Genomic DNA, 15,731 nt, shown 5'->3' on the forward strand with positions numbered 1-15,731 from the left:
CAATAATAATAAAAACATAGTTAAATACTAATCCCAAAATCACTTATATGTTAGGGGCAGGTTTTTTCAATCAAAGGAGAAAGCCCAAGGGGGATATATACAGAAATGAGGTACTACTCTGTTTTACACAAACGCTGCAATATCTAAATCAACATTCAGGCCTTTGGGAGCTAGGGTTTTTAGTTGGTATATCCAAAACGTCTCCCTTTGTCGGAGACGCCGGAGTCTGTCCCCCCCCCTCCAGTTCTCTAAAACCAGTTCTATTCCCCTGTAAGTTAGTCCGGAGGGATCACCTCCATGTACTTGGCCAAAATGCAAGGGGACGCTGTGGGTTGTTGCTCCTCTTCTAATATAGAGAACTGGAGGGGGGGGACAGACTCCGGCGTCTCCGACAAAGGGAGACGTTTTGAATATACCAACTAAAAGCCCTAGCTCCCAAAGGCCGTCCTGTTGGGAGTACGGATCCGCTGACTGCCGATCTGCATGGGTTCTAAAGCGACAGGAACAGGCTGAAAAGCTTGAGGAGGCCTTGGATAAGGAGGGTCAGAAGGCACGAACCTGGGACGTTGGCGTTCGTGACGTCGCTCCTGGAGGCGTATCCACACGTATGCACTGTACGATCAAATATTCCAATGCTTGGGGTCGGGACTGGACTGCAAGTTCATCCTTTACAGATTCGGACAAACCTTGCCAAAATACAGCAGTAAGTGCTTCTTCGTTCCAACGAGTCTCTGCTGCGACGGTCCGGAATTCCAGTGCATATTTGGCTACGGACCTACTGTACGACCCTGAGACAAATGGACTAGAGAAGAGGCAGCAGTATTTTGCGAGCAGGAATATCAAATATCTGCTGGAATTCTTGGCGGAAGAGCTGGTAATCCGAGGTGCACTCCAGACGCAGTTCCCAGATGGGAGAAGCCCAGGCCAAGGCATCCCCTGTTAAGAGAGAGTAAACATAGGCTACCTTGGTGTGTCCGTTAGGAAAGAGGCTTGGAGATATTTCAAACTGAATTTCACACTGGTTCAAAAACCCTCGACAGGCCAGAGGGTAACCTGCATATGCTTTAGGCGTAGGGATTCTGAGTTCCGAAGGCCGGGCGCTTCCAGGTGCGGTTGCAGCTGGTGGCGGAGTGGGCTGTAGTGAGAGAGTGGATAGCTGTTCTATCAAAGCGGAAATATGCGTTCCCAAAGCTTGGATGCATTGCGCAAGGGATTTAAGTAGATCCCCCATCTCAGCCAGGTTTGCATTTGGGCTCTGCATAATGTCACGCTGTGCAGCCCGCAGACCAGACCAGTCCCCTGTACTGAGGTGGGATGTAGAGTGTACGCACCGACAGCAGAGGGGGCGTGTCCGGGATGTGGCGTAGTAGGGTAGCCAGGCCTGGATATAGATAAAGAATGGTCAAGTACTTGCCGAGTCTGAGGATATAGAAAGTTCCGTAGCCAAAATCCGTAGCAGAGTCCGAGGGTCTTAGAGGTTAGAGTGGTCTGTAGAAAAGCCGAGTTCAGGAGCCAGAGGGGGTGTTCAGACGAGCCGGGTCAGTAGCTGTAGGGAATAAACACAAAGAGATCACGACACAGGTTTCAGGCAACACAGGTAGCAAGGAGCTATGCAGAGCAAGGAAGTGAAAGCAAAGCAGGATATTTAAAGTGGCAGTGACCAATCCGGGCAAGGGGCCTGGCGGGGGTGTGTCGAGGTGCTGCTTGTGAGTTGCTGAGAGACCATGAAGTAGTAGCGCACAGCTGCGAGAGCTGGAGATGTGGTGAAGACTCCCACGCCAAGCGGGGGGCAGAGTCAGGCATAATGCGCGCGCTATAAATCCTGGAAGGAAGCGCACGCTCTGTGACACCAGCACCAGAATCCAAGATGGCGGCCACGGCGGAGTTCAAGGTATGTGCTGGGCGGCGGCATGGGTAGCGATGGGGGGCGGGGGCAGCAGAAACTGCAGTACTGGTAGTGGGTAAGGAGGGGTCACGCCACAAGGGACGTGGCCCCCGATTCCTTACATTAAGAACTTCTGGCCTCGTTGTACCAGCAGCCACCGTGAGCTATCATGCCCACGGTAAGGCCAGAAATGTCAAGCGGACACCAACAGTCACTACCGCGTAAGTAAAGTATTTTCAATATGTTTTCTTTACCGTACAGTACTGTAATAGCACTTTTACTGGTTAAATGGCTTAGGGCCTCATGCAGTAAGCGTTGATAAGGGAATTATCACCATTTTATAGCCAAAATTGGGTTTGAGATTCAGTAAGCGCCGATAAGTGCTTGATTTCGCCAGGTTTCGGAGCCGATTATTTTGTTATGGCCAGTCGGCTGCCGATAAGCCTGTTTTCGCCACTGATCGCCACTTTTTTAAATCGGCTGGATTCAACAAAAAAAATCAGCTTATCGGGGCTGATCGGCACTACGAAATTGAGATGTTATGGCCGATTTCTCCCGCCAACTAAAGTTGGCAGTTTGGACGGGAGAACGATCGCTAAGGCTGCCGGAACGGCACTTAGAAAAAAAAAATCTTCTGTACATCAATGGAGTCAATGGAGCGGGGACGTATAACAGTATAGTACTGTTTACGTTTCATTGCTCACAATACAAAGGGGATTTGCATTACAGTGTGGGGGGCATTCCCTGCATTGTGTCACAGCTGACGTGGATTATTTGCATAACATTATACTTTTACATGTTGTCAGCATTTGCGGGTCACATGACTCATCATGTGATGATGTGGCAAGGGAAAATACTATACTCAACTCTTAAAGGAGAACCTCACATCATATCACACATTTTACTGAACTGAGCGACAATTATTTACATGATGTTACACATGTCACACATGTCACACATACACCGTATATTCATGTTCCTTTACATTACACAATGCTTGTAATGTGTGACGCATCTTTAAACGTTCATGTACACTGGCGACACACTTTATTCGAGCTTGGCTAGTCCCACGAATTCGGGTATACCCGGGTGTATTGAGGTTTGTGACTGTTTTCTGCCCAAGTGCATTGAGTTATTTTCCAAGCAGGGATTGAAGCATTTTATTCCCGCTGGCTGCAATACTGCACAGTATATATATATAAACTGCATTACAATTCATGAATTTATGCCATCTGGTAGACACTCGAAGCATTGCAGCCTATTAAATCCTAATCATTATCATTTAACAGATCAGCCGCCCATCAGCCAGGCATGAACCCAGGCTGGGAAGGCAAATGCAACGGGGCTTGTCAGAGGTTAGGAGCGGCACATTCCAGGTATCTGCCAGGTACATACTGGGTATTTGCTCGAATAAAGTGTGTCGGTGCAGTACATCTTTATTCTCATGTTTACATCTAGGTTTGGTCCTCCCTATTTTCATGACGTCACTTATTGGACGCGCAATCACAATGCATGTTTACATTAGAACCATTGCATTACAAGCACTTCAACCGAACTTATACACACATGTACAGTCATTCATCATTGGGACACCTTGTAAACTCAATCTAGAGCAACTATCCTCATTACAGAAATGCATGCAGATGCACACGACTATTCATTGTTGGCAACATGTGACAATAACATGGCTAATTACACATGTTACACAAAACTTTTCCCACGTCAATCTCAGCCTTTTTGTCTCATTACATGACTGACTCTTGCGTTCACAAGTGTTACATGCATTGCACATGCAACTATTTATTTGCAAGCAATGTTTGTACAAAGCTTCACCTCACATCATTGGCAAATATCATCATTCCCTGCACAATACACACAACAACTGCACACAGCTTGCCACACAAGTACTTTATTATGTTCATGTAACACCTTGCATTTTACTATGTCACCTGACATCATCACATACCTATTTAAAGGACGCCCATTACCTGCTCATTCACAGCTACTCATTTCAAAATGTTGAGATTGTTTAGGAGACGGAGGAACATTCTTTTCTATGACATGCTTGATGATCAAGAGAATGACTTAGGGCAAGGGAGGGACACACCGAGGGACAGTGACAGGGACAGTGACGCGGATACGACAGGGACAGGGAGAGGGACAGGAGATCAGAGGAGAAGACAGAGGAGACAAGTTGTGCCTCGTCCGCGTCTGTACAGGGAGAGAACCCTGTTAGATGGGATGAGTGAGGAGGAGATAGTAAGTCGCTATCGTTTGAGTTCAGCAGCAATCTTATCTCTTTATCAGGAGATAAGGGGAGATTTAGATTTTTTCACAGCCAGAGGTCGTGCAGTCCCTGGGCTTGTTAAAATGCTGTGCTCATTACATTATCTTGCTTCCGCGTCATACCAGACAACTGTGGGCATAGTGGGCGGGGTCTCGCAATCTACATTCTCGCGGGCCTTGACTCAGTTTCTCTATGCACTCAATAGACGCGCTAGGAATTATATTCATTTTCCTACAGAGGCGACAGAGTGGCTGGAAGTCAGGACTGGCTTTTATAATATAGCAGGGATACCATGTGTGCTGGGTGCAATCGATTGCACACATGTTGCTTTGATTGCACCTAGTCAGAGTGAGCATGTGTACCGCAATCGTAAGCACTACCATTCACTCAATGTACAGGTGGTATGTGATGCCACGATGAGGATAATGCATGTGGTACCCAAATTCCCTGGTTCCAGTCACGATTCCTCTATCCTGAGGAACTCTTCAGTCTTCCATGCGTTCGAAGAGGGACATTTTGAACATGGTTGGCTGCTGGGTGAGTACACATTTACATGTTATAACACAAAACACATTTTTATTTAGGAATGTTGGCATTGTACCATTTGATCACTAATGGCAGCTTATGTGTGCTCCATTCATTATAGGTGACTCAGGATACGGAATTAGGCCGTGGCTCTTGACTCCGGTGCTAAACCCTCAAACTGAAGCAGAGGAGAGGTACAATGCAGCCCATATATCTACAAGATCTGTTATAGAGAGGACATTTGGTCTACTCAAGACCAGATTTAGGTGCCTGGACAGAACTGGTGGGGCTCTTCTATACAAGCCTCAAAAAGTGTCTGATATTATCCTTGCCTGTTGCATTTTGCACAATGTTGCACTCAGGCACAATGTACAATCAGACCTAGCTGAGCCTTTGGTAGACGAGCATCCCACCCATGTAGCTGCTGAAAATGAACAAACAGCCAGTGGTGGCCAGACACGCCTGAATCTCATCAATTCATTTTTTTCTTGTAAGTAAAAACAGATATGTTCCAAGTTCTACTTTTATACTTACATTATGTTATCTTAACAATAATGTTTTTTTATATAACCTTCTGTTAGGACACAGATGAATATGGGTTGCACACCTTTCTTCTCTCTGCTGTGTGCACAAAGGGATGTGGCACCGGTATGTTATTGTTGCACAGGTTATATAATCCCTCTTCAATTGTACTTTAGTTGTGTGTATGTGAATACAACTGGGGTAACAAAGCACTAATATTTTAGCATTCTGTTGTTCCTTATGCTAACACAATACACATATTATGCCCACACTCATTCATGCTTCTAGTATGCTTACATACAATGTTATTGGTGCAGTGTAACATGTACATCCATATGATGTGTACACCAGGCACATTTACATTTTGAATGTCATTAAATATACATGGTGTTGCACATTTAACACCAAATACACACTTTGCTGTGTTGTTTACGGTACTGAAGATGGCATGTCAATGTTTGCAATTTATATGTTGTTCCTTTGCATTATAGGTATATCTCCAGTATGACTGATCATGGTATGTATATTTGCTGACATCTCTCATAAGATGTGCCTACCTCAATCTTCCTATAATTATTTCAAGTAAAAACACAACATATTGGTTTAAAGAGAAATGTAACATACATGTACTTTCTGTATCATGTATATGCATTTACCTACTCTTGAGCTTTCATGTGCATTGTATTAGGAAATGATTACTCCCATTTTATCACATTTTATGTATGTTTCCTTATAAATTCCATTCATGTAATATAGAGGTGTTTGGAGAAAAGGGGATAACTGTACTTATTTGTTTACTTACGGGAGCTCATTCATCACGGATGAAATTGAGTGATCATAACATTCCATGCATGAATGCCTGTAATCACAACAATGCGTACTACATCTTATATTTAGCAATGTAGGTGTTTTTTCATGCTAGGAATTAATAGTCAACATTAATTTAAATTTGTGACATGTGTATGTATAAGTCCCACGTGTGTGGATGTGTCCTACATGTACCAAGTGTAAAACTGTGAACAGAAAACACTATTTTGTTGCAAATGTTACTGTCATTTAGCATTTCTAATTTACCTATATGACAATGTTGGTAATATTTTTGCTATATAATTCACGTCACTTCATCATTATCATGATGATAATGATCAAGTATTCTCACAATTGTAACGTCAATCACGTGCACATTAGCATAGACACACTTTTTACGACAACTGTTTGTGTCTGTATCAATTTGTGTAGGATCCATGTATAACACCGACAAATGATAACAGCAGGTTTATTATGTTAGCTTATATCATCACATTGACTATACGATGTATTTTTAGAACGTTTAATAAACACAGTAAACTATAGTTAGTTAGGTTAATGAAATATACACAGAAATGTACTTCATTACATGATGTTCATGTCATATTCAGAACATCATGCATTGTAGGGGACCACAACATCTGGCCAATAACATTAATTGCTACAGTCCCAAACCATTTGATCAACATACCCATGCAACAAGAGATTTTTAACAATAAAGGGCTAGTTGGTTGTAAGTGTCCTTTACATTGGGAGAAGGAGTGGCTCAGTGAGTAAAGACACACACTGGCACAGAGAGTTTGAAGCAGGGGAGTCTGGTTCAATTCCCGGTGTCGGCTCCTTGTGATCTTGCCCAAATCACTTTATCTCCCTGTGCCTCAGGCGGACAAAAATAAATTGTAATTTCCACGGGCCAGGGACCTGAGGCTGAAAAATGTGTCTGTAAAGCGCTGTGTACAACTACCAGCGCTATACATGAACATGCTCATATTATAATGATTATTATTATTCTTATTATTATTGTTACATAGTTTCGACAGTCATACGTTCCATTACACAATAGAATACACAAATGTGTTAGCAGAGTGGGAATGGTTGTTATATATAAAACACACCATGCCATAAAATGATAGTAGTCATTAAAGAACACTCAATAAAAATTCATGAGGCACTATTTTGCAACATCATTATGTTAATTAAGTGCTTATGCAATATAGGCATAAGTGTATCACATTTTTAATTGTTTGTTAATAAGCGCTACCAGCAATATAAAATTAGTTCCATATGTAGTATAGTAGTCGGTGGCTCCTCCTCACAATCATCTCATATAAAGGTAGACTCTTCAGAAATCATACATTGATCTGATTGTATCTTCCCCGACATCTCTGAAATACAGCAAACACATGATGGTCAAACATGGCACCTTACTATATATGTATCCGTGACAACGCGTTACACAGCTCTATATGATTTTGTACATACACACGTCACTCACTTATATGTTAGAAGTACAAGTGTACATCAGTATGTAATGTTTCTTAACATTTGTAGCAGGCATAACTATGTATATGATGTGAACGTTGCCTGTATACTGGAAAATGTGCGCGCACATCTTAGTGTGCGCACGCACTTCACGCTTGGCTGCACTAACTGTTTGCGCATGCGCAAAACAAAGCGTACGTTGTGCGTTCAATACATGTTGAAAATATCATTAAACATAAAATCTTTATTTCAAATACAATGAATACGAAACTACATTCGTTCTAAACGAGTACATCTGTATTCTTTTTAAACAGACGTGTTTGGACAGAAAGGACGGGCAATAACACAATGCGCAAATGCAATACGTGTGACGTCATGTTAAACCAGCGTGAAACGCACGCTAACACTCCTCCCACTCAATTCACATTCGGCTAACGCCCAGTGTACGCCCCCACTGTATGACACACTGCAGTTACCGTTACTATAACAAAACATGACAGCCAATAGGCTTTGAGGCGCGCACGTCGCTTGGGGGCGGGACTTACATCCGTAATCCTTTTTAAGGACGCCTTGGGCCATGACAAGGGTCCCACGTCATACGTGGTGGACCCGCTTTGAAATGTTGTAGATGTAGCATGATAACAAAACAGGTATGTGTTACAGTTATGGTAAAATGTTGCTAATATGTTTAAAGTCATAGGAAAGTACGTATATTTATTCCGTCAGCAATGAGTACTACTCTTTCAGGTTCTACTATATTGTATTCGTTAACAATTTGTTTGTGATCGCTACATGTTATGCAGTCTGCTATGTTACGGTGTATCCATGCATTGAAAGGGAAAATGGTGGTTAGAAAAAAAAAAAAAAATTAAACGCAGAGTCAACTCATAACGGTTGTTATATTTACCATTCTTCTAGAATTAACTCTTCGTCTGGCTGCAACTGGTCGCTCCAGAAATGCAAGGCTTTTTCATCCACGCTTGACCCACCCGCTGAATCCAGTATGACACACATCTCCTCCATGAAGCGCTCATAGGAATCGCCACTGCTTTCTTCAAACAATTGGTCGGGAGGTATGTTCATTTCTTCGGGTACCCATTCCAATGCATTTTCAGCTGAAAGGCTTGGTACAGAATCATAGTAGTTATGTTCTTGTACAATGTGGGTTTCAGGAATGGAGGGTGCAGATATTGCAGCAGGTATCGATTCACACGGAACAGTAGTAGCGGATCCATTGCTATTGGCATTAGGAATAAATATGCCTTTAACCACAATATATGTGCCTTCTTTCACGCTGAAATGTTTTTCTTTGGCAATCTTCCAGAAACCATAGTTGTGTTCTATCTTATCCTGCACACGTTCAAAAAAGTCATTTGTTGATAAAGTGAATCTTATTGATGAATTAAAATTGCGCGCATGCCGACGGTTTTGGTAATAAGGATATTTTGCTCGAATGAAATCATAGATTTGGCGTGTGCTTGCTTGATATCCGCAAGTTGATAAAATAGCTTCTGATATCATGTATTTATAACCTAAATTCGGATTCATAATTGTCACCAATTCATCAGCCATTGCAGAGTAGCACAAAAGATGTGTGCAGGTATCTGTTCTTTGCTCAACAAAATGAAACTGCTCAGTGGCTAACAAATTGCTGTGTTTCCTTTTCAAGGTCAACAAAAGTATAAACTGTAACTCCTTATTTCAAACGCCAATTGGATTTCTAGTTATAATTGCTTGAACATTTGTGGTTTGTTATAGCCGCATGTGGGACAAACATGTATCCTTTTTTTATCTCGTTTTTGAAAACATTAGTACACTTTTCATTCAGTAACATTGAGTTTTCTTGCAAAATAACAAAGAGCACTGTGTGAAAATAGTGCTTAGACAGCCATATCAGTAAATACACACACCTGCAAAATGAAATGTTTTTTTCCCACATACATTTCTGTGTGTATTTGAAAGTCTGGTTAAGTCCCTGTCTGCATGAGTTTAAATACGTGTGTATCTATATATATATAAATATATCTATCTCATAAATATATATATATATATCAAGTGTATATTGTACTATATGTATACTGTGTGTATGTGTATGTGTATGTGTATGTGTGTATATGTATATATATATATATATATATATATATATATATATATATATATATATTATATATAAAAAAAACAAAAAAATTTTTTTAATTTTTTTTATATATATATATATATATATTATATATATATATATATAAAAAACACATTATTTCTTTATTTTTTTAAATATTGCTGGAGTACACACAACATATTGATGGCAGTAAGTAGGCCTTGTATGAAACCTATTTAAATGGTGATAAACATGAGTGAATTAAGTAATAAACATTTGTTTGCGCCCAATAATGTTAGAGGCTCACACTTAGGGGCCTATGCAGAGAGGAACGGCAAAATAAATTGCCATTGTTGTAAAAGTTCAACATTGTGGCGTATTTATTGAGCCTGATTCAGAAAGGACAAATCGTCAATCAAGTCTCAAAGTGTATGATTGGCGAGTGTTAATCGCGCCATTTCAGACTGAGCTACTTACATCTGGCTATATTTTCAGTCACTGCGGGTGAAAGTCGCGCTCGTGAGTCTCGCAAGACTTCAATTCAAGTGGGCGGGAAATTTCTAAAGTAAACACCACATTCCTGGCACAGCGTCTTAGTGACGGCTTCTGCATAGTTACATACCAGAGAAACAGCACGCGTCTCTCTGTTAAAGTGGTAGAAGCACTGTGAAGCTGCAGATACTGAAAAAAAAAACCTTCTCTTTACACTTTTACAATTTTTATTAGCTACAGTCATAGACATTCAGTGACAGACAGTGTACATACTGATAGACAGACACACAGGAATATACACTGATACTCAGACAGACACACAATACTGTATATACACACATTTACAGACACTGATACACAAAGGCACAGTTGAGACATAGGCATACTGATATATACTGATCTGTACATGCATACTCACACAGATACACATAGCCACACACATGCTTATATATTGTTATATACTGTATACTGCTTATACTGTAATGCTCAGAGTTTTTGCTGACATGGCAATGTTATGTGTATAGAGGCATATTCACCCTATTGCTTTGTCAATGCCCTGTGTGCATCAGAGATTTGGGAGCCACATATAGTGACAGCAGTTGGCATGGATCTGGACAGGTTTGTGACAGCGTGATGCCCTCCCCCCAAGCCCAGCAGCTGATCGCAATGTGAAGCCCTGCACTCGGCAGCACTACTGACCCTCCCTCCCCCCAAACACAGCAGCTGATCGCGATCTGAAGCCCCGCACTCGGCAGCAGTACACATACACACACATGCATACATGCATACACACACATGCACACATGCATACATGCATACACACACATGCACACATACACACACATGCATACACACACACATGCATGCATACACATACACAATGCAAACACACACACAAGGCACACAATGCAGACACAAGGCACACACAAGGCACACACACACACACACACACACACACACACACACACACACACACACACACACACACACACACACACACACACACACACACACACACACACACACACGAGACAGGGACCGGAGCAGAAGGGGGGCAGGGACCAGGGCAGAAGGGAGACAGCGATCGGGGCATCACACACACACACACACACCACCTTCTGTCTGGCAATGACGGCTCTGTAGGGAACCGGCTGCAGACCCATTGGATGGGAGCGGTCACGTGACCGCTCCTCCGCTTCCCCTTACTAACTGACAGCACTTTCCAGTGAACTGGACGGCTACTGCCGTTTTTTTCTGGCGCGCACAATTGGCGACTTCAGCGCTGAGAATTCAAGCACACATGCCGAATACCACACTTTGCCCTTTCCTGCATATGCCGAACCTAGAAACATGGCGAAATGTAAAAAAAACACGCTTCTCGCCAACACATTGGCGGGATGCTGCCGCCTAGCAAATCTCCTGGCGAAAATTTCAAATTTCGCCACTCAAGGAAGCCTCTGTGCATACGGGAAGCAAATTCTGCCGAATACATGCCGAATGGCATGTATTCGGACGACTCTGCATAGGCCCCTTAGTATAGTTCTCAAACATTAGGCCTGTATTATTGAAATACTGTGTTTTCACAAGGAAGCATGAAGTGTATGTTTTTTGTAAATACATCTATACCAGTTTAGATAGTACTATATATATATATACACACACACACACAGTGTGTGTCTGTGTGTGTGTGTGCATATATCAATACATACTACATATATATTAGTATCAATTCAGAGATGTTCTTGAAACAAGAACACATAAATGATTAAAGGACAACATTACAATGGCCACCAAAGGTAAGTAATATTTTACACAAAAACCTGCTGTACACGTACAAGAAAGATGTTTGCAGTTAAATAGGTACTTTTATAATTGCATGAAAATAATATGCACATGCAATGATTAAATCAATTAACACACCCAAATGCAATGTTTTGCTGCAAAGTCAATGGCAGCTTCTCTAAACTTAGCAACTGGCTCCTGGTGGACCATTACTGAACAGACGATTAAAACATCAATATTTATAACACTATTCATTAATTAGGAGTGTTAACATTTCCAATACTTCATGTGTACAAGAACATACTTGAAAGTTTGGAAACAACACAGTCTTCAGCATACATACAATAGTAATTAGATAATCTGAAGTCAACAAAACAAGGCCAAAGACATATTTTGTGAATTATAAAATTTATTTATTTTTTTCCTTTTGCGAGCGAGTAACAGGCCTGCTTGTTGTCTCTTGAATTTTCCTTTTTTTTTTGCCACCAACTTTAGCCACAACAGAGCCACTTTGAGTGGCCTCTGGCACTTCACGGGCAGGGCTTGTGGCCAGTGACTCACCTACAGGGCTTTTGGGCAGTGATTCACCTACAGGGCTTTTGGGCAGTGACTCACCTACAGGGCTTTTGGGTAGTGACTGTTCACCTACAGGGCTTGTGGCCAGTGACTCACCTACAGGGCTTTTGGGCAGTGACTGTTCGCCTACGGGGCTTGTGGCCAGTGACTCACCTACAGGGCTTTTGGGTAGTGAGTGTTCACGGACAGGGCTTGTGCCCACTGACACATGTGAGCAAGTTGGTAGACACTGCACAAGTGATGGTTGGTCTGTTTCATGTGTGTCTTTTGTTGGTTTTGACCAAAAACTGGTCAGTAGTAACTGCTTGTATTTTGTTTTTGTGGGCTCCTTTGTAGGTGTCAGCTGCTGATTTTGTACAGATGGCAGTGGTAGTATGTCGTCAGGAACCTGCACAGCAATCTCTGCTACTTGACCGGTAACATTTGGACGTGGTGAATGAATATCAGATGAATGTGGTGAAAACTGACCTGCATGAACAGATCCTGCCTGGGAGGTGTTGAATTGTGGTACATTAGTCATTCTCCAGTAATTTGCTTGGGTTTGCTGAACAACTAATGCTTCGAATGAGGTGTTGATTTTTTGTAACTGTTTAGGCACTTCAATGAAGACTCTGTGGAGATGTGCCAATTGTGATACTGTTTCTTCCTGCAGTGCAATCATCCTTTCCAGCACTGTCATGAGGTCAGAATGGCGACGATTTTCTGCTTCCACAATTTTTCCCTCAGAAGATACAATTGCATCGTATGTCGTATTTGCTGGACGATTTGCCGGTAAAACAGTTTCAATTGGAACGTCTTCATGGTCACTTGCTTCTATTTGTGTGTCTATGGCGGTGGCGTCATCATCATCATCATCATCATCATAATCCTCTTCATCATGTTCTACAAATAAATGTACACATTATTAAATGGCATGTTAATCTCTGCTGTGTTACTATGTAATTGTACTGTGTCATAAGTAACAACTAACATGTTTCCATACGTTTTATAAGCTCACATTAAAAACTACCTTGACTTAAGAATAATGTTTGGACTCAGTATGAAATATGAGTGAATGAAAACTTGCTGTAAACTCACAACTCCTACATGATAGTTAACATCACTAACACAATACAAGTTGCCTTACACTTCATTTTCACATACACTAAGTAATCCTATTTAAAGAAGATGTGCAAACCAAATAATGAACATGACAACATAACATATAGAAGAGCACATATTATATGGCCACCAACTGATACACTCACCTTCTAGGTGTGTTGAGCTGGCTGACCCAGGTGAAGACACTTGTTCAGTCTCAGGTGACACATGTCCTTCAGGGGCAACTATATATAACAATAACATAAGTTTTACATTTACATGTGTAAATATTGAACAAACAGTTATTGTATGTTCTGTATTTATGAGTACCTAACAGCATCATTTCCTTAACCCAAAATGTGTGTGTGAAAGTGAACATAAATAGTTGTAATAACAATGTACATGCCTGTGTACTTAGAACTTTTGAGTTCCCTAACATAAAACATACTATGTTCCTGCAGTAATGCGTGAGGATAAATAGATTAAATTTGTACATAAAAATCATATGTTGTGTAGTGATATCAGTATCATAATGTACATAACTATCATGAGATGACCATTCACAATGGTTATCATGAAGGTGGTCATATTGCAAAAAGTGTTGTTTTTGGTAGAGGATATGTGTGGTACATTAATATAAGATGTGGCACACATGAATGTGGCTGTGACTAAACAAGACAACACATGCAGTGTGTCATAATGTGTCGTTGATAGTAGTAGTTCAACTATAGATATGAGTGAACTAATGTGTGACGTACGGTTTGATAAGTAATGAGTTGTTGGGGCATTTAGTAGCTAAAGTGAAGCTTTCAAATGAGTGTGATTAACTTCAGTTGTGCTAGTCAGGTTGTAAGAACGGTATTCCCTTCCCCAAAAAGCCTAATCAGCCACACCTTTCAATTACTTGAAACAGGTGAAAATGGTGTGAACTAAGTTGAGCCTAAAATGAGGCTGTAATTAGTGTGTGTGCTGAACCCCACCCCCTCTGTTGAAGTGTATGCTGTGATGAGATATTAATTGCAGCTGCTTTAACACAATGGTAGATGAGCTAAATAGTCGTGTGCAGTTTTTAAGTTATGAAAACAATGACATAAAATATGATACGTGTGCCTCATTATGCTGTCTGTATATGACTTAAATCAAAAATGGACCTTTTCATTCACAACTATAGATGTGTTAGTGCAAGTGATGTTTGTAGGCCGTTGCATGCAATATATTTGATGCATGCTTAAAATAGGCAGTAATGTCGTGTGTGTTGGAGTAAAATAAATAAAATACACAATAATATTCTACATATTTCTGTTCTGTACCTGTAGCTAGTACTAATTTCTCATTAACATGTGTTACACATGTGTACTACCCTGTTGTTCCCCATGTTCGCCCACCATCAATTGCTTCCACTGCAGCAATGCATTTTGGGAATTCACATGTAAATGAGCACGCAATGGCACGTGCTATATTAGTTACTGCTTTTAGTAGGACTACAACATATATGTCTATTTTGAGATATATATATATACAGAATCAGACATATACATATATAGATGCAGGTATGCTTATATTGTGAAGACAGTATAAAAAGCAGTGTAACTATGCAAAATAACTGTAAGCAACGACACGCCTAGTACAGTAATATTTCTCACCTGGTGGAAATTGTGAGGGGTAAATTCCTATATCACGGTCACCAGGTAAGCCTTCCACGACGACGGGAAGTAATTTTGCCCGAAGCAGCTCCTCCAATGGACTTAATATGAGACGTTGTGGTGTGGGCCCACCTCCAGTCCCAGTAGCATGCACGCGTTGGTGTTGTATTTTCTTTTTCAATTTGGACCTAATATCATCAAATCTCTTGTGACAATTCCGCTTGTCCCTCACATGATTCCCACACGCATTGACACCAATGACTATTGTGTCCCACATTTCTTTTCTGCTTGCTGAACTTGTCCGCCCTTGAAAAACATATAAAATATATGAGGTAAATTAATAATAATATAAGCACCAGTTTCCTACACTGCTAGCTGTTCCAAGAGATAGCAAACATGCTGTTTTAGGTGTAATATGTGAAGCACATGAGCATTCACTACTAAACCTAGACATGTAAGCAAGCTTGCATTCATATTGTATGCAGTTATGGCAAATTGACCGCCTGTGTTTAGTTGTCCTTGTAAGGCATGATAAAAAGCTGTGTTTCCAGACTA

The 15,731-nt window shown here is 41.1% G+C and overlaps 1 protein-coding gene across 1 annotated transcript; it reads right to left on the reverse strand.

Moving 5' to 3' along the window:
• Window positions 1-12,286: 12,286 nt before the first annotated feature.
• Window positions 12,287-15,581, reverse strand: LOC142499910 (uncharacterized). Its single transcript, XM_075609965.1, has 3 exons — window positions 15,177-15,581; window positions 13,701-13,778; window positions 12,287-13,335 (listed from the first exon to the last, which is right to left on the reverse strand). The coding sequence occupies exons 1-3, from the start codon at window positions 15,451-15,453 to the stop codon at window positions 12,287-12,289; spliced, it is 1,404 nt and encodes a 467-aa protein (XP_075466080.1). The 5' UTR covers window positions 15,454-15,581.
• Between the last annotated feature and the right edge of the window lie 150 nt (window positions 15,582-15,731).

Source organism: Ascaphus truei, chromosome 7, assembly GCF_040206685.1.
Source record: "Ascaphus truei isolate aAscTru1 chromosome 7, aAscTru1.hap1, whole genome shotgun sequence".
Taxonomy (NCBI): domain Eukaryota; kingdom Metazoa; phylum Chordata; class Amphibia; order Anura; family Ascaphidae; genus Ascaphus; species Ascaphus truei.